Genomic DNA, 19,886 nt, shown 5'->3' with positions numbered 1-19,886 from the left:
CTACAGTATGAAAATGTTGTATCTATTTACTTCCTCTTCCTGACCTTTTAAAAAAAAAAAAAAAATTGTCTTCAATACACACTAATTTTATGAAAATGTTTTCTGTCCAGCATTGTGCAAAACATTGAATAGGACTGCATTCATTTTGACATTGTCCTAGGACACTTTTGAAAGTTCAGCAGCAATTATTTTTTAGAAGGCGTGTGGAAGCACTGTTAATGCAGGCGTACATTTATTAATCTTCAGTCTTTATATTGCCTTTATAGATGCGCATGTTGTGAACTTTGATACGCTGTTGGATGGGATGACAGCAGATAAGACAAAGGTGCCGAGTCAGCACAAATGAAACATTTGCAGAATCAAAAGGGAAAATATATCGGCTTGAAAATAAAAGGTGAACAAAAGCATATTGAATATTTTTTAGTTTGATGGGAAACTACGCCCACACTTATCTGCAGAATCCACAAATGCAGAACTGTGAATATGTTAAGGTCCACTGGACAAAAAAAATAAACTTGGTACTAAAAATATGTACAAAGCAACCTGAGAAATGTACAAACATGTTTTAACATGGCAGTTTATGACAACGTTAAAATGGGAAACATGTTCACTTGCTGTGAAACATCACTAGGTGAAATTCATCAAATTAGCAAAAATGTCACTGAAATGTTAGTAAAAGCCAACAAGTAGTGTAGGTTAAAGATTACGTTTATTGAGTACATCGGGTACAAATGAACATTCAATACAAAGTCAATAACAAAATCAGAGCTCCACACAACGAATACCGAGATATGAAGATTAAACAATCCAAGCCGGCAAAACAGGAAACGTCGCAATCCTGGCAAGTCAGTCCCACGTGATGTTGAGCATCCGACAACTAAGCTCCCACATCTTCTCCGCCACCTCTTCGTCTCTGCCTTCCGCCGAGCAGTTGGTGGGGGCGCAGTCCCTGCGGAAATAGGGGGTGGGGGGCAAACGGAGGTGAACACGCAACGCCCGAGCTTTTGGAGGTTATGTGCCAGCCTACATGTAGAATCCGCCACTGTCCTTGTCCAGCGTGGGCTCCACGGCGCAGTAGATGATGGTGCGGGCACCCTGCGCCGGCGTCTTAATAAACGGTCTAATCATCGTTATCACAAAGCGTTGAGCTCTGTTCATGTGGCGCCACAATTCCGTGTTGACCACACCCGGATGCACAGCGTACGTCGTCACACCCGTGCCTAACAACCACATAGCCAGGTGGTCAAAAATATGTCGCCTCTCGCTGATCTTCCAGATTTGATGCACTTCTTGCATATGCTAATTAAAGCAACTATTTGGCTTGGCTACACAACATTAAATATTCCATGAAATTTTTCATTGCCAATAACTCTGAAAATGTGCGCTGACCTTCCAAGCGTTTGGCAAGAGAGCGTGAGAAAAGCAAGTTGGCCAGCTTGCTCTGAGAATACGCTTTGAACTTGTCATAGGCGTGCTCGCTGTTGATGTCATCAAAATTGATGGAGGTCCAAGCGTGAGCCATGGAGGACACTATCACCACGCGGGCGGGAGACGAACGCTTCAGGAGATCCAGCAGAAGGTACGTCAAGAGGAAGTGACCTTGGGGGGTGGGGGGGGGACAGTTTTACTATATGACCAAAACAGCCAGGCATTCAAGTAACACTTTGTTTGGGGGAAAAAGTGAGCAGTCAGCGTTTGAGACAACGTGCAACCTCAAGTGACCTGTGTGTCCTATCATGTTAATAATAACGGCAATCAAACGTGATATATGAATCATTAAGTGTGACGCAACGAAACAGTTGTCATAAAAGAGGCCGTAAGAATAGTCATAATAGCCGTAATCTCCTCAGGCTGTCGAGTGGCTAGTCAGCTAGTGGGATGCCAACACTACTAACAACCATTTACTTGGGGTCTGAATGCACAAGAGATCATTCTGTTAAAAAGGTCTGGAAATGTTTTTTTCAATATTCTAATATCACCCCCAATTTTCAGAAATTCACATTAACCTAAATTTAAGAGATTCCATGAATTTCATCAATGGCATGCAACGTGAACAAATAAAAAAACTCATTCACCCATGTGATTGACACCAATATGCATCTCAAAGCCATCGGCCGTTTTGCTGTAAGGACACATCACGCCAGCATTGTTGATCAGAATGTTCAGTTTGGACTCTCCTAAAATAAAATAAAAAATTATGGCAGGAATGTTTGACAGCAAATTAAAGGGGAGCCGGTGTGCATCCATGACACCTCACCTTCATTTATGGCCTGTGCAAATTCTCGGATAGATTTGGTGTCAGCCATATCTAATTTCATGCAAACCACGTCGTCATTGAGGGACCGGTCTTTAACTTCTGTGAGGGCCACGTGAGCTTTCTCCATGTCCCTGCACGCCATGATCACTCTGGCACCTAACCACACACAATTGACATGGATTGATTGGCAACACCTGGAAAGTGACGGTCCATTAAAACTAACACTTCTTTACAACACTTTCCACTATCTTTAGAATGTTACCAAAAAGAATATACATTTTTCCATTTCTATTTGATTGCCATTCATCCACAATTGTTCCAATGCAAAGAGACAAAATAATTGAGATAAAGTGTAACGATTACACAAGCACGCCCCCTAGTTGCGAAAATTAACATGAAATTAACTTTGCCATCGTATTTCTAAGTTTGATCATCCAAATAAACTACTGCAAACTACAAAAAAAAGGACAAAAAAAAAAAAAAAAAAAAAAGTCTATTGTCACCAAAATATCAAACCACAATGTACAAATTTTTAAAAATGAATACTTTCGAAAAGGTGGGACCTGTGTAAAAAGTTATTAAAACGTTATGCTATTTTATGCACATTTATCCTACCTAATGTTAAAAGACTAACAAAAAAAATAAAAAATCTCAGGTGTGTTTGATTTGGTCACACTGACCTCTGGTGGCCAGGTCGGCCGCCGTCTCCTTGCCGATGCCGGAGTTGGCCCCGGTGACGAGGACAGTTTTGCCATCGAGCCTCACATCGCTGTCCCAGGGAGCGCGGAACTGCCTGTCACACAGCGAGTGACTTAACCGGTAAAACATCTGTGGCGTCACTTAAACAAAAACTAACAATCGCGGTAAAACTTATGACTTGGAAAAGTCAGAAACTTCTCCAGTGCCATCTTAACATGAAGAGCCTCACATGTAAAATATTACTTTGTTTATTATTAGACAACCTGAAATTATGACGATGATTACCAGCTGCGTCGTCATTAACTTGTTAAAGTTCTCACCTTAAATACTGCATGTCGCTTTCTTGAAGTCTTGAAGGAAAACAAGCAACAACAAATGTGCAAAAACTCACGTTGATACTTATAAAAACGCCTTCGTCCACCACACTAAAACCGACAACGCCGACCTGGCTTACTTCAAATTGACACTCACGTTTGAGCCAATTAACGACGCGTTTTATGCCCTTGCTCGAACGTGATTGGTTAGGACCACAGGGGCCCGCTCTCAGAATATTTTTCATTATGACACACGCTGTGCCGAGATAATTTATTTTAATTAAAAATGTTTGGAAAAAAAACACAAAACCTTATGGTTCCATCAGCGAACAAAAAAGCAGTAAAATGTTACAGGTTGAGATTGTTGACTGACTCTCGTTTTGGCCAATTGGCACTTGGGTTAACGCCCTTGAACGAACTTGATTGGTTAGTGTGATAATGCAGATGTTTCCGATTTAAAATACAAACTGTGTCGACACAATTTTTCTTTGGAAATGTTTAGTGATGAATCTTTGGAGTCCTTTAGCGATAGAGATTCGCTTAAAACATTTTAGTTTTTTGTTTTTTTTTGTTTTGTTTTTTACCAATGATTCTTGATTTATATATTATTGATTTGTGGACTTTCGAAGCGCACAATGCCCATGATGCGCGCATATATGTGTCCGCCAGAGAGCAGCAAATACCAACTGATCAGCTGTTGTTTTAACCCTTTGCATGTTTTTTTTATGTATAGATTAACTGGTTACTTTGTCTTCAATTGAGACCTCTTTCTCGGTCTCTGCTGGGTAGAGTAGGAGCTAAACTCGAATTGTGTGTGTGTCTATGTTTGTGTTTTTTCTTGTACTTGGGGCATTTTTTTCAATGACTTACGGTGTTGTATTTTGTGCACACAAGGTCACTCGAAGAGGAAACTTAGCAGCTCATTGCACGTCAGCAAACATTGACTTCCCATTTTTTTGCTTAACCAGTCAGAAAAGGAGTGTGGGAGTATGGGTGTGTGTGCATGGGGAGTAAAGTCTGGCATTGTGAAACAAACTTGGGATAATTATTTCAACATATGCTTACTGGAAGGAAGCAGGTAAACATTAACATGAAATCCAACAAGAACTAGAAAATTGCAATTTCTTTGGAAATTGCGTGTGAGGGCAAAAAAACTGAATAAAAACTTGGGGAATGTTATGGAGAATCAGTAGGCACAAGCTGAATAGTTTAAAGATGGAACGGTTTAATTCTCCATCAGTGCTCGTTAAAAAAAAAAAAAAAAAGAATGTTGTATTTCTCCTAAGCAAATTTGAACAGGTTCCCCTCTCCTCAGGCAAAGTTACAGCGGGTACTAATTCTAACAGCATCCCTATTACACTAAGTCAATACGTGAAAATAAGTAATAAGTCTCTGCACTCCCTGAAGACGCTGTCTCTGGGGATGGTTCTGAGTATTCTTTTTCAGCTGTCACTCGCGATTCCACTCCCCGTTAAGCTCCACTCCCACGCCCGACATGTCAAATTCAGTTCAAAAGTGTGAAACTCGAAAAAAAGATTTGAACCTGAAAAAAAAGATCAGAATCTGAAAAAACAAGTTGAACCTGAAAAAAAGAGGTGTGAATTTGAAAATATTAAACATGTAACTGAAAAAAAAAGAATCTTGAAAAATAAATGGAGGTGAAACTTGAAAATAAATATTTTATCAAAAAAAAGTCTCACTCCAAAGAATGTGACGTAACATGAGAATACGTCTTTGCCTTCACACAATAAACAAAATGATCAGAAGTACATTAGAAACATTTCACGGGGCAAATAATTCAAGTTAGGTTGCAGGTGGAAGTAAGCAAAGATACAACTTTAACAAGAGATTAAATTATGACTTAAGGATTCATTAGGAAGGATGTTTGGGTCACCTGGAGAAAGGATCAGACTTTATTTAACCTCTTGCGCTGGCGCCACATTAGTAAATTCCCAGAGGCCCCAAAACAATGGGGCAGCGGGAGGATGCGTTGAATAAACCATGAGAACAATCCATTAGCTATAACAAGAACGCCGCGGTTGCTCGATGGGACGCACGTTCTCTTATTTTGGCCCAAACGGGAAGTCAACACAAACAAATGAAACCATGTCCTGCACGGGTCGGCCTGGAACCAACATGTTCCGTATGACCTGTAAGTGCATGGAGGAGTGCAGTTGTAAGGTTTCAATGCATCTGTGTGTGGAGTACGTTAAACCGACAAAATCAGATCAGGTACACTACTTGTTGAAGGTTAAGTTCATAACAAATCACTAGGTGGCGCTCTAACCCCTCACGCTATGTTCATTGTTAGGCCACGATCGTCTGTATGAACACAGTTGCAAGGAAACAAATTGGAAAAATACAAAATGTAAAATACATTTAAAATAAAAATACAAATCAGTCTAAATAGAAATATTTTTTAAATTAAATCAATTCAAATTAAATGAAATTGAGATCACGCTAGTCTGGAATCTTACGCTGCCGACGACTACTTCTCCTATATATAAAATAATAAATAATAATAAAATAATAAAATAAAATAAAATTTGACTAAAAACTATAAATATATAAATAATAGAAAAAAAATTAAGAAAAAATGTTGATGCACTGGTCAAACAATCCAAGTAGATCAACAAAAGAAGACAAAAGAAAAAATGCTAGTTACAGTGACTTGCCATAGATTTCAACTGAGGTCAAAAGTTTATCTTCCAGAAGAACAGGAAAGAGTGAGCCCTGTTTACATGACAACAAATGTCATCTCAAGGTCGAGTCCCTCTTTGGCCAAATGATAAACATCGTCATTATCTTCGTCCATTGACGCCTTTCATGCTACACTAACTTCAGTCGGACAGTTGACGCCCCATGCGTTTATGTTTGTGTGTGTGTGTATGTGTGTGTGTGTGTGTGTGTGTGTGTGTGTGTGTGTGTGTGGGCGTGTGCGTGTGTGTCTGTGTGTGTGTGAGACCTCACGGAGGTGCTGTGATTCCGTGTACAGTATACACACAATGCACACACACACACACACACACACTAATGGCCTTCTGATAGCAATTATTATAGCACAAATACACATGCGAGTCATTTTCTCCCGATTGCATGCAAGCACACATTTTAGCTTTTAAAACTGCTTCGCCCCAATTCACGTGAATTCGCATCAACCACCCAAATGCAGTGCAAAATAACCACTGTTTTCCTCCTCTGCCACCTGATATGGAGGAGGACCAAAACGGCCAAAATTGCAAATAGATAAAATGAAAAATGAAGAAGAAAATTGAAAAAATAAAATAAATTAATATTTTATTGTTTGTATTTTTCACTATAGTTTTTTTAAATTTTGGGTTTACTTTTACTTCTATTTTGAATTATATATATTTGTGTAGGTATACTTGTGTTTTTCACTTCCGTATATAGATTTCAAATTACATGTATTATTTGTTTTTATGTTCTCATTTATTTATTTATTTATTTATTTATTTATTTATTTATTTATTTATTTATTTATTTATTTGTTTGTTTGTTTGTTTGTTTGTTTATTTGTTTGTTTATTTATTATTTTGGCATTTTTCGTCCTGCAATGCAAAAGGTAATGTTATTCAAATGAGGGGGCAGTCCTGTGTGTGTCTATTTTTGTTGTTGTCTATTATGTTTAGTCCATTTTTTTAATGTCATTCAGGTGGCGGTACTTTTTTTGTTTGTTGAATTTGTTGTGCCTTTCTTGATTCCTAAAAATGTTCCTAATCGACTTCAGCAACCCTGCTGTTAGGCTAACAAAATGATTAATTTGAATTTGTTTGATTTGCATCCGGACAGGAAACAGCGACAGCACAGGGCCTGCACTCAGTCACTTTGTGACAGCTGACGGCCAGCTGAGCAAGCGCAGAACTGTTATTATCTGCTTCAAAAAGGTGCTTGTGTCCTTAGACAGACGTTCAAGCAGCACCATTTTTAAGGTAATATTGTTAATTTTATTTTGTCTTATTTGCTAGTTTTTGATGTCTTTTTTTCTGCTTTCCTTCACCCCACTGTTGTCCTTTTTCTTTTTGCCTGCAAAAAAAAAAGAGCTTTCACAGTGCGAGCATGACAAACAAAAGAAAAGGCCCCACTGGAAGAGACCACATGGCAGGCTTCATATGCCGGGCCAAGATCCGAGCAGATGAGAGCCATTAATATTCCCGTGGCATCCCAGATCACTTGCCGTTGCCAAGGAAGCCGGGCAACAATTTGCCCCTTCCACTATTCCGCAAGGTCAGTCGAACTGTGCAAAGCTCCACTCTCGAGTGCTGGTGCAAACCTCCAACTAGCGTCCATGGGCTTTGTTATGATATGCTAGCATTAAGCTAGTGTTGCTCATAAACTAGCACTCGAGTGCCGGGATTACAAACGCCTTCTGGCGATAATGAGATCCACTTCCCCGACCGGCGACCTTTATACAATAATAGGAGCGAGTGGCCCGCTTAAGCCGCGACCGCGCGCCTCCTTACAAGCCTTACGGCTTGTAAGACTCGAGTGCAAAGCGGCTCGACATAAATGCGCGCAATACGATAATACCGCTTATCGATCCGCGTCCGCACACTCGGACTTTTGTTCATCGAAGGCCGTTAGCAGGAAGCGGGCCACTGTAATCCTGGCGTAGGCGCCAACGTGGCTTGTTATGACTGCAAATAGGAGCGGTTGACCCTTATTTAGCACGCGCTCATCTGTTTAGACAGCAGCGCATTATGCGCTCCGCAAGTCTCGTCCAGTTGTTTTCAAGAGTGCTGTTTCATCTCAATCAACAGCTTCATTAGCATGTTTACGTATGTTTAAGCTAGCATCGATGGAGGCTTGTGAGTTTGCTTTGCCAACATTCACACACACACACACACACACACACACACACACACACACACGCACACACACACGCACACACACACACACACACACACACACACACACACACACACACACACACACACACACACACACACACTGACATAAAACCAATCGTAATCAGCTAGTAAAGCATAAAAACTTCTAGATAAATGTGACTAAGTAAACATACACTTTTGCTCCCATAGAATGTGCACACACGAGAGGGACAAGGAGCAACACACAACCACTTTGCGATGCACTTAATGAGCCACAATCATCCTTATCTACAAACATACATACATTTTCTGAAGCGCTTATCCTCACAAGGGTCGCGGGCGCAGCTCAGCGAACATATCCATGCACACACACACACACACACACACACACACACACACACACACACACACACACACACACACACACACACACACACACACACACACACACACACACACACACACTGTTACATCATTTAAATGACCCAAATTGTAAACGTCGTCTCCTGTTCAAACTGCAACTAGCAAATTCGAGCCGATTGAATGAGTTGAAGTTTGATTGGCATTTAGCTCCTAAATGTGATGATTTTAGGGGAAAGCCAAAGTTATCCATATTCAAAGTTAAAGAAGTGAACTAAAGTACGAAAGACGTCGAATTAGCGAGAACATATTTTATCACGAGGCCTTATCGTGACGGCGTGTAGGTGACGTGTGGATCGCGCCCGACGGCATTCCCACAACTGTTCAGCGTGGAAAGTGATTTCCCACCCGGTTAAAAAGTAACACCAAGCAGTCAACCATTAACCACCGAACAAAATTATTGGGACACCAACAGGCGTTTTTCCCACTTCTTTTGGAATTCAATTCCAACCATCGTATGTGTTCTAAAAATGGATTCATTTGACAAAACTAAATAAACATTTGCTTAAGGCAAAGCTGTGTTGTTTGGAGTAGATAAGGCATCATCGTCTTTGTTTGATGTTGACTCGGACTCGACCCAGCTGATTAAAATTGTCACTCAAGCCATTTCCCGTTTTGCCAGCGGCTCGTCCTTGCTAGGGTGACATTGAAAGATTTGTTTACAAGCGGTGCTGTGAGAGAAAGCACTGGCTATCTTATGGAAGTACACGTGTGAAAACATTTTCAGAATGTTGCAACATCACCTGACATGAGCAGCAAGGCTGCAAGATGGCGACACGTGATGCTCTGACAAGATGTCGGTACTGATGCTGGTGATGTAACGTCTTATGTAATATGTGCCCCTCCTCCTAAAAAAAATATGGGTAAAATGAGGCTAGGCTGATGCTTACAAAACAGGCAATGTGAAATTTTAGGGCAGGCAAAAATATGAGATTGTGTCCTTTATATTTTCAAAATATATAAAAATATTTCTAATTTCCCCAAAAGAATTCCCATGCCGTTTATGTCATAAGAAACTGCGGGAAGAAATTAAGGGCCCAAATTCCCTTCAGACGAGCGCCCTGATGGATGGCAGGAAATTCCTCGTTTACAAACGTCACTGTAAAGACAAGATGGCGTCTGTGATTGTCGAAGCAAGCCAAAATAGGATGTCGTTGATGCCGGGATAACGTTTGTCACCCCCATGGGCAGCAGAGAACATAGATGGCAGATAGCACAAGAATGCGCACCTGCAGCTTGATTTTTAGAAGTGTTTTGTAGTTTTACAAAAAGAACGACTCTTGACGCTTTGCGTGTTTTTCTCACTTTCTGCTGGTGTCCCAATACTTTTAGACAAACGTCACAGATGGGCCGCTTGTAGTTTTTCAAAAACATATGCGTATATATATATATATATATTTTTTTTTGTTCCTGTAGGTGTCCTAATACTTTTGCCCATATCCCACAGGTGTGTAGATGGCAGTTAAAAGATAAAAACACAACTGTTGACATCTCACAAGTATATTTCCACTTCCTGATTGACAGAATACACATTTGGCATTCTAAAGGCGTCCCGATATTTTGGTCAAACTGCTCGATGCCACCGCAGCTATGCCAGGCGGTAACGTGAGAGCGATGACCTCGTGAGCGCGCCCGCGTGTGTGCAAACAGGACACTTTACTCCCATGAGTAAAGCAATCTCTCCTCCTTAGCAACCGGCGAGCGCAGGAGACAAATTTGACCCACTCTCGGACGCGCTTGGTCGTAGCTAATCAAGTACCAGTCATTGAGTGCGATTGTTCTTCCTCTTTTAATGGCTCAACACACAAAAACTCTTTCTTCTTCTGGTGGGAGCAGTAAGAGGAGAATTTGGGGAGCGGGGCATCAACAAGGCCCTTGATTAGCATGCTAACATATTAGCACACACATTTGGAGAAGAAAACAAAGTCTCGACATCTTTTGAGAAAATGTCAAATGTTGACGCAAGTGATTACGCCCCTGAGATTGGGCATACACGTGTCGATAGTGAGGAGACATGGAATCCGACATGCGCTCCTTTAACTTTATCTTGAGGGAAGCATGCTGCGATAGCATCCACGTGGAAGAATACGCTTTGTGTCACCGTGACAATTGATGTTTCACCACTGTGCAAAATTCAAATGCAATTGTAGTCTTAACAAAAAAAAAATCCACGCATAGAAATGGGCGTTGACTATGGCTAATTTAAGTATGACACAATAGAAATCTTACTTCTATCACATTTAGCCTCTCAGGGGCTATTTCTACTGCTACTCACACACAAGTGTGACATTGCTTTACATGATCACATGCCAGGCGACATGTATGTCAGCCCAGTGACCTGCTAGATTACGCAACAGGATACAAAAGCCCACAGGGTCCGTCCGTCTGACCGTGTGTGTGTGCGTGTGTGTGTGTGTGTTTGTGTGTGTCCATGTAAAATGAATCAATACAATCTATGCAAACAGTGTGCATGCCACTGTTAGAACATTGATTTCACCTTGGGGAAAAAAAACAACTTTGCGTTAGTATGTGAGGCAAAAAAAAAAAAAGAAGGCGTGTGTGTGTGTGTGTGTGTGTGTGTGTGTGTGTGTGTGTGTGTGTGTGCGTCTGTCTGTGTGTGTGTGTGTGTGTGTGTGTTTGTGTGTGTGTGTGTGTGTGTGTGTGTGTGTGTGTGTGTGTGTGTGTGTGTGTGTGTGTGTGTGTGTGTGTGTGTGTGTGTGTGTGTGTGTGCGTGTGTACTTGTTTTTATTAGTATGGGGGGTCCGAAGACAGGGAGCCCACCAACAAAGTGGGGCCCTGTGTCGTTGTGGGGTCCAAAATCATGGACCCCACTCGGGAAACCACTCTAAAACAGCTTGAAATGCTCTAACAACATGCCTCACGAATTTTTTTCACTTACCCCTCATGGTCGCAATGTTGAGAATTGTGTGTGTGAAGTGTGTGTGCTCAGTAGCGGCCCCCCGACCATGGCAAGTGGTATTGCAAGTATACACACTACCGGAAGTGTGTGTGATTCAACCAATCAGGGCACCTCGTGATCCGAGTGTTGATTAAGAAAATAAAATGCTATTTCCTGTAGATTTAAACCAGGTAATTATTATTTTAGTAACCATAGCAGCTAAAATAATACTGTAAACATAAAATTCCTGCATTACAATAGCAATTTATCTACGTTATTTAATATTCATTACACTTGCTTTATAAAAATACGCTCATTCTATTAGGCTTATTTTAAAAACTGTCTCGTGCATTTTTCATGTTCTAAACATAAAAATAAAGGTATAAATAAATAGTAATTTATTCTTTACCATCAGTTTACATATTAGTTAAATCAGCATCTCGTGCATTTTTCATGTTCTAAACATAAAAATAAAGGTATAAATAAATAGTAATTTATTCTTTACCATCAGTTTACATATTAGTTAAATCAGCAGGTATTGCATGTGTTAGCTTCATGCGGCTAAAACCACCAGCTTAACGTCACTTCGCCACGTGTGACGCCGCCAGACTGAGACTGCTCCGCGACGAAGACACGCTGCTCATAACGAAACACAACATACACGGTGAGTAAATCAACTGCATGTAAATACTAAGTACAAGAAACTGATGTAGAAATGCTTTTTGTCCAGACCCCGAGGGGTTTATATGCAATGATTATGGCTTCGGATTCGGTATATTGTCACTCGGATGGCGTAACGTTTTCCCCTCAGACAGTCCGGCTTTTTAACTTGTTATTCATCTTAGCTTGCAGTGGTTTTAAAAACAATGGTGTAAAAGAGAACGACAGAATGTATAATTGCTCCGTGTTATATTCAGGATGATTTCGATGTGCTAATGTTTCATAATTGCTAAGCCCAGAACCGGACTCTGGCCGTAATTGCCGAAACCACTTCAAAACTCGTCAAACACGTGTGTGCTCAGTGTTATGATATATCTGCATGTCTTCTGTATTTCTCGGTGGTTTTCTATCAGAATGCTTTCTTTAAATAACACAAGCATTCTGACGCAAATAAAACTATCCGGAAACTAGCTTATTGGCTAATTAGCTACCGCTAATCAGGATGCTACGTTCACTTTTCAAACACAAACATAATAAAAACGAGTTGGTAGCTCCTGAAAAGTATAACGAGTTATACTGGTAAAACTATTGAAATAACTTTTCTTTGGATGCAGCACCTGGTTGGAACTGTGACTAGTTAAAAGTAACAAAGCTCAGCTTCAAACCGACAAACATTTTCATTAATATATCAGTATTTTCTGAAAAATATTCTTTCTTTAATCACTCTTGTTCTGTTAGTTCTCAGGCCAGGCTTATTCCTTCAGTCTTTATACAGTGGATGATTACAAATCTTTTAAAATTAATATAGAGTGCTTGTTAAAGTTCTCTCTGCCATGTTTTGAATTATTTTTTAGAGCCAGAAATGTCCAAAAGGAAAGCAAGAAAAAAGCCTGCTGATGAAGCAGCCTTTTACATTTAATCCTCAAAGGACAAACCTGGACTAGTGGAAAGATTTATTGATGATCAAAAAGGTAATAAACTCATTTTTAGACCATTTATCCATTAAGTATATATTTATTTATTTTATAAAACAACACAAAAAACAATCAAATTCAGATTGGTTGTTGTATTTCTGTTTCTAAGCGAGAACTTAGTATTAAAATTGTAAGATAACACCACAATTATTTGGTTAAAGGTGTATCTTAAAGAAATATTTTCTCATAACCAATGGTTTTATATAAAATGTCCTTGCAGGAAGAGGCGTGTTTGCTACCCAGCACTTTGAACAAGGAGAGTTCATCTTATAATACAGGGGTCAACTTCTGTCAGCAGAAAAATGCCAAACAAGCAAGTACTCTGAAAAGGAGAGTACATTTCTCTTTTCTTTGAATGGCAGAATCATTACTGGTGGTATGTATATCCAAATATTTTCTATACAATAATTATGAACTCTAGAAAGAGACTGGAATAAAATACCCTAAATTAGTGAGTCACTCAGAAGCAATATTTCAATAACACATCAGGATTGTGGCATTAACAATTTGTTTTATTTAGTGCTATGATGTTCAAAAAGACATTGTTTCCCTCTCAACTTTTCTTTTGAAATGTTGCAAGTTTTTATTTCTGTAAGCCAACTTTTATTTTACTAAAAAACTAGTTATATGATACAAAATGTTTGATTTCTGTTTTTTCTTTCCTAGTATTGATGCATCAACAGAGGATGGCTCTCTTGGAAGATTAGTGAATGACAACCACAAGTCTCCAAACTGCACCATGAAAAAAATAGTAAATGACGAGCCCCATTTGTGCCTTTTTGCCATCAAAAACATAGAAATGGGAACTGAAATCAATTACAACTATGGTGATTCTAAATGGCCATGGCGTGAAAAAGTAAGTCAGTAAGATCAAGTATGCAAGTTGGAATATTAATTTGTTATTAAAAAAAGGAAGATTTTTGTCTCTTTTATTTGAATTACTCTCAGTATGATGTTGGTAAGTTATTTGTGGTTTTGATTCCAGGTGACAGGCTCTCAGGCTCCTGTTGACGGTGCGCTGCCTGAACCAGCCAGAACTTGGCAGGACTCTGGCCCTGATGATAACATCAAACAAGATGCCAGCCAACAGGTAACATTCAGTTAGACTTTGTTGTAAGAAATAAACTTTGTAGACCTTTTCTTGTTCTCTTAGTTTACAGCTTTTAATTGGAAAGCTGTTCTTTAGTCAGAAGGTACCTTAAACAGCATTCAGCCAACCATTGGATCACATGGTTTTAGTGGTTCTCCTCATAGAGCCCAAACGAACCAGTGGCACACACACCTATAGAAGGATTGTTGAAACATGCGCCCATGGGTGTCCAACCAAGCCAATCATTCACACACACATAACAGATTTCTGATGGCTACTTGTGGGGCCCTCCGTATGGATCTAAAGTTGTCTTGGTTATTCCAACCAAGCCAATCATTCACACACACACAATAACAGATTTCTGATGGCTACTTGTGGGGCTCTCCGTATGGATCGAAAGTTGTCTCATGTTTTTAGATCATATTTTGGTTATGGACATTATGGAGGCTGATTATATTACAGCTATAGTTCCACACATCCTCAACAGCAAAACGACTAAAGTGTCATGCTGAAGGATGCTCCACTACATCCATAAAGATGCTGTTATAGGACCTGATTAGACATCAGGTCTGACTGGAACACTTTAGTTAGAAAAGCTTGTTTGGTTTTGGGGACTAACTTCACATGATTTAACTATACAGGTCTTGAGTCTGTCATTTGTGGTGTCTGTATGATGTTGGTAAGTTATTTGTGGTTTTAATTCCAGGTGACAGGCTCTCAGGCTCCTGTTGACGGTGCTCTGCCTGAACCAGCCAGAACTTGGCAGGACTCTGACCCTGATGATAACATCAAACAAGATGCCAGCCAACAGGTAACATTCAGTTAGACTTTGTTGTAAGAAATCAACTTTGTAGACCTTTTCTTGTTCTCTTAGTTTACAGCTTTTAGTTGGAAAGCTGTTCTTTAGTCAGAAGGTACCTTAAACAGCATTCAGCCAACCATTGGATCACACGGTTTTAGTGGTTCTCCTCATAGAGCCCAAACGAACCAGTGGCACACACACCTATAGAAGGATTGTTGAAACATGCGCCCATGGGTGTCCAACCAAGCCAATCATTCACACACACATAACAGATTTCTGATGGCTACTTGTGGGGCCCTCCGTATGGATCTAAAGTTGTCTTGGTTATTCCAACCAAGCCAATCATTCACACACACACAATAACAGATTTCTGATGGCTACTTGTGGGGTCCTCCGTATGGATCGAAAGTTGTCTTGGTTATTCCAACCAAGCCAATCATTCACACACACATAATAACAGATTTCTCATGGCTACTTGTGGGGCCCTCCGTATGGATCGAAAGTTGTCTTGGTTGTTCCAACCAAGCCAATCATTCACACACACATAATAACAGATTTCTGACAGCTACTTGTGGGGCCCTCCGTATTGACCGAAGGTTGTCTCATGTTTTTAGATCATATTTTGGTTATGGACATTATGGAGGCTGATTATATTACAGCTATAGTTCCACACATCCTCAACAGCAAAACGGCTAAAGTGTCATGCTGAAGGATGCTCCACTACATCCATAAAGATGCTGTTATAGGACCTGATTAGACATCAGGGCTGACTGGAACACTTTAGTTAGAAAAGCTTGTTTGGTTTTGGGGACTAACTTCACTTGATTTAACTATACAGGTCTTGAGTCTGTCATTTGTGGTGTCTGTATGATGTTGGTAAGTTATTTGTGGTTTTAATTCCAGGTGACAGGCTCTCAGGCTCCTGTTGACGGTGCGCTGCCTGAACCAGCCAGAACTTGGCAGGACTCTGACCCTGATGATAACATCAAACAAGATGCCAGCCAACAGGTAACATTCAGTTAGACTTTGTTGTAAGAAATAAACTTTGTAGACCTTTTCTTGTTCTCTTAGTTTACAGCTTTTAGTTGGAAAGCTGTTCTTTAGTCAGAAGGTACCTTAAACAGCATTCAGCCAACCATTGGATCACACGGTTTTAGTGGTTCTCCTCATAGAGCCCAAACGAACCAGTGGCACACACACCTATAGAAGGATTGTTGAAACATGCGCCCATGGGTGTCCAACCAAGCCAATCATTCACACACACACATAACAGATTTCTGATGGCTACTTGTGGGGCCCTCCGTATGGATCTAAAGTTGTCTTGGTTATTCCAACCAAGCCAATCATTCACACACACACAATAACAGATTTCTGATGGCTACTTGTGGGGCCCTCCGTATGGATCAAAGGTTGCCTCATGTTTTTAGATCATATTTTGGTTATGGACATTATGGAGGCTGATTATATTACAGCTATAGTTCCACACATCCTCAACAGCTAAACGGCTAAAGTGTCATGCTGAAGCATGCTCCACTACATCCATAAAGATGCTGTTATAGGACCTGATTAGACATCAGGTCTGACTGGAACACTTTAGTTAGAAAAGCTTGTTTGGTTTTGGGGACTAACTTCACATGATTTAACTATACAGGTCTTGAGTCTGTCATTTGTGGTGTCTGTATGATGTTGGTAAGTTATTTGTGGTTTTAATTCCAGGTGACAGGCTCTCAGGCTCCTGTTGACGGTGCTCTGCCTGAACCAGCCAGAACTTGGCAGGACTCTGACCCTGATGATAACATCAAACAAGATGCCAGCCAACAGGTAACATTCAGTTAGACTTTGTTGTAAGAAATAAACTTTGTAGACCTTTTCTTGTTCTCTTAGTTTACAGTTTTTAGTTGGAAAGCTGTTCTTTAGTCAGAAGGTACCTTAAACAGCATTCAGCCAACCATTGGATCACACGGTTTTAGTGGTTCTCCTCATAGAGCCCAAACGAACCAGTGGCACACACACCTATACATGGATATTTGAAACATGCGCCCATGGGTGTCCAACCAAGCCAATCATTCACACACACATAACAGATTTCTGATGGCTACTTGTGGGGCCCTCCGTATGGATCGAAAGTTGTCTTGGTTATTTCAACCAAGCCAATCATTCACACACACATAACAGATTTCTCATGGCTACTTGTGGGGCCCTCCGTATGGATCGAAAGTTGTCTTGGTTATTCCAACCAAGCCAATCATTCACACACACATAATAACAGATTTCTGACGGCTACTTGTGGGGCCCTCCGTATTGACCGAAGGTTGTCTCATGTTTTTAGATCATATTTTGGTTATGGACATTATGGAGGCTGATTATATTACAGCTATAGTTCCACACATCCTCAACAGCAAAACGGCTAAAGTGTCATGCTGAAGGATGCTCCACTACATCCATAAAGATGCTGTTATAGGACCTGATTAGACATCAGGGCTGACTGGAACACTTTAGTTAGAAAAGCTTGTTTGGTTTTGGGGACTAACTTCACATGATTTAACTATACAGGTCTTGAGTCTGTCATTTGTGGTGTCTGTATGATGTTGGTAAGTTATTTGTGGTTTTAATTCCAGGTGACAGGCTCTCAGGCTCCTGTTGACGGTGCGCTGCCTGAACCAGCCAGAACTTGGCAGGACTCTGACCCTGATGATAACATCAAACAAGATGCCAGCCAACAGGTAACATTCAGTTAGACTTTGTTGTAAGAAATAAACTTTGTAGACCTTTTCTTGTTCTCTTAGTTTACAGCTTTTAGTTGGAAAGCTGTTCTTTAGTCAGAAGGTACCTTAAACAGCATTCAGCCAACCATTGGATCACACGGTTTTAGTGGTTCTCCTCATAGAGCCCAAACGAACCAGTGGCACACACACCTATAGAAGGATTGTTAAAACATGCGCCCATGGGTGTCCAACCAAGCCAATCATTCACACACACAACAGATTTCTGATGGCTACTTGTGGGGCCCTCCGTATGGATCTAAAGTTGTCTTGGTTATTCCAACCAAGCCAATCATTCACACACACACAATAACAGATTTCTGATGGCTACTTGTGGGGCCCTCCGTATGGATCGAAAGTTGTCTCATGTTTTTAGATCATATTTTGGTTATGGACATTATGGAGGCTGATTATATTACAGCTATAGTTCCACACATCCTCAACAGCTAAACGGCTAAAGTGTCATGCTGAAGGATGCTCCACTACATCCATAAAGATGCTGTTATAGGACCTGATTAGACATCAGGTCTGACTGGAACACTTTAGTTAGAAAAGCTTGTTTGGTTTTGGGGACTAACTTCACATGATTTAACTATACAGGTCTTGAGTCTGTCATTTGTGGTGTCTGTATGATGTTGGTAAGTTATTTGTGGTTTTAATTCCAGGTGACAGGCTCTCAGGCTCCTGTTGACGGTGCTCTGCCTGAACCAGCCAGAACTTGGCAGGACTCTGACCCTGATGATAACATCAAACAAGATGCCAGCCAACAGGTAACATTCAGTTAGACTTTGTTGTAAGAAATAAACTTTGTAGACCTTTTCTTGTTCTCTTAGTTTACAGCTTTTAGTTGGAAAGCTGTTCTTTAGTCAGAAGGTACCTTAAACAGCATTCAGCCAACCATTGGATCACACGGTTTTAGTGGTTCTCCTCATAGAGCCCAAACGAACCAGTGGCACACACACCTATACATGGATATTTGAAACATGCGCCCATGGGTGTCCAACCAAGCCAATCATTCACACACACATAACAGATTTCTGATGGCTACTTGTGGGGCCCTCCGTATGGATCGAAAGTTGTCTTGGTTATTCCAACCAAGCCAATCATTCACACACACGTAATAACAGATTTCTCATGGCTACTTGTGGGGCCCTCCGTATGGATCGAAAGTTGTCTTGGTTATTCCAACCAAGCCAATCATTCACACACACATAATAACAGATTTCTGAAAGCTACTTGTGGGGCCCTCCGTATTGATCGAAGGTTGTCTCATGTTTTTAGATCATATTTTGGTTATGGACATTATGGAGGCTGATTATATTACAGCTATAGTTCCACACATCCTCAACAGTTAAACGGCTAAAGTGTCATGCTCAAGGATGCTCCACTACATCCATAAAGATGCTGTTATAGGACCTGATTAGACATCCAGAACTGACTGTAACACTTTAGTTAGAAAAGCTTGTTTGGTTTCGGGGACTAACTTCACATGATTTAACTATACAGGTCTTGAGTCTGTCATTTGTGGTGTCTGTATGATGTTGGTAAGTTATTTGTGGTTTTAATTCCAGGTGACAGGCTCTCAGGCTCCCGTTGATGGTGCGCTGCCTGAACCAGCCAGAACTTGGCAGGACTCTGACCCTGATAATAACATCAAACAAGATGCCAGCCAACAGGTAACATTCAGTTAGACTTTGTTGTAAGAAATAAACTTTGTAGACCTTTTCTTGTTCTCTTAGTTTACAGCTTTTAGTTGGAAAGCTGTTCTTTAGTCAGAAGGTACCTTAAACAGCATTCAGCCAACCATTGGATCACACGGTTTTAGTGGTTCTCCTCATAGAGCCCAAACGAACCAGTGGCACACACACCTATAGATGGATATTTGAAACATGCGCCCATGGGTGTCCAACCAAGCCAATCATTCACACACACATAAAAGATTTCTGATGGCTACTTGTGGGGCCCTCCGCATGGATCGAAAGTTGTCTTGGTTATTCCAACCAAGCCAATCATTCACACACACATAATAACAGATTTCTGATGGCTACTTGTGGGGCCCTCCGTATGGATCTAAAGTTGTCTTGGTTATTCCAACCAAGCCAATCATTCACACACACATAATAACAGATTTCTGATAGCTACTTGTGGGGCCCTCCGTATGG

General features: G+C 40.6%; 2 protein-coding genes across 4 annotated transcripts; one reads left to right on the top strand and one right to left on the bottom strand.

Moving 5' to 3' along the window:
- Positions 1 to 690: 690 nt before the first annotated feature.
- LOC125985874 (retinol dehydrogenase 12) lies at positions 691 to 3,441 on the bottom strand. Its single transcript, XM_049749117.1, has 7 exons — positions 3,277 to 3,441; positions 2,938 to 3,050; positions 2,258 to 2,413; positions 2,076 to 2,177; positions 1,390 to 1,599; positions 1,028 to 1,220; positions 691 to 949 (listed from the first exon to the last, which is right to left on the bottom strand). The coding sequence occupies exons 1-7, from the start codon at positions 3,288 to 3,290 to the stop codon at positions 847 to 849; spliced, it is 891 nt and encodes a 296-aa protein (XP_049605074.1). The 5' UTR covers positions 3,291 to 3,441; the 3' UTR covers positions 691 to 846.
- Positions 3,442 to 11,097: 7,656 nt separating this feature from the next.
- LOC125985693 (uncharacterized) lies at positions 11,098 to 19,587 on the top strand. 3 transcript variants are annotated; one of them, XM_049748705.2, is made up of 11 exons: positions 11,098 to 12,100; positions 12,951 to 13,067; positions 13,291 to 13,446; positions 13,737 to 13,926; positions 14,056 to 14,160; positions 14,867 to 14,971; positions 15,866 to 15,970; positions 16,679 to 16,783; positions 17,581 to 17,685; positions 18,390 to 18,494; positions 19,296 to 19,587. In XM_049748705.2, exons 4-11 carry the CDS (start codon positions 13,810 to 13,812, stop codon positions 19,413 to 19,415), a joined length of 867 nt encoding a protein of 288 aa, XP_049604662.2. In that variant the 5' UTR covers positions 11,098 to 12,100; positions 12,951 to 13,067; positions 13,291 to 13,446; positions 13,737 to 13,809; the 3' UTR covers positions 19,416 to 19,587. The 3 variants fall into 3 exon arrangements, with proteins under 3 accessions (XP_049604662.2, XP_068504897.1, XP_068504898.1); XM_068648796.1 differs by having other exon boundaries at positions 11,098 to 13,067; XM_068648797.1 differs by lacking the exon at positions 13,291 to 13,446 and having other exon boundaries at positions 11,098 to 13,067.
- The last annotated feature ends 299 nt before the right edge of the window (positions 19,588 to 19,886 follow it).

This window comes from Syngnathus scovelli, chromosome 18 (assembly GCF_024217435.2).
Source record: "Syngnathus scovelli strain Florida chromosome 18, RoL_Ssco_1.2, whole genome shotgun sequence".
Lineage (NCBI taxonomy): Eukaryota > Metazoa > Chordata > Actinopteri > Syngnathiformes > Syngnathidae > Syngnathus > Syngnathus scovelli.
Note: the sequence above shows the minus strand (reverse complement) of the source record. Positions and strands in the feature narration are given on the sequence as shown.

What these genes read in the sequence shown, in the direction of transcription:
- LOC125985874 (XM_049749117.1), bottom strand. An exon ending in TATTGGTGTCAATCACATGG is followed by an intron (nt 1,600 to 2,075) that starts GTGAATGAGTTT and finishes CCACCCCCCAAG; the next exon opens with GTCACTTCCTCTTGACGTAC. An exon ending in GACAGTGGCGGATTCTACAT is followed by an intron (nt 950 to 1,027) that starts GTAGGCTGGCAC and finishes CTATTTCCGCAG; the next exon opens with GGACTGCGCCCCCACCAACT.
- LOC125985693 (XM_049748705.2), top strand. Translation starts at nt 13,810, where the DNA reads ATGAAAAAAATAGTAAATGACGAGCCCCATTTGTGCCTTTTTGCCATC. An exon ending in AACAAGATGCCAGCCAACAG is followed by an intron (nt 17,686 to 18,389) that starts GTAACATTCAGT and finishes TTTTAATTCCAG; the next exon opens with GTGACAGGCTCTCAGGCTCC. An exon ending in AACAAGATGCCAGCCAACAG is followed by an intron (nt 18,495 to 19,295) that starts GTAACATTCAGT and finishes TTTTAATTCCAG; the next exon opens with GTGACAGGCTCTCAGGCTCC.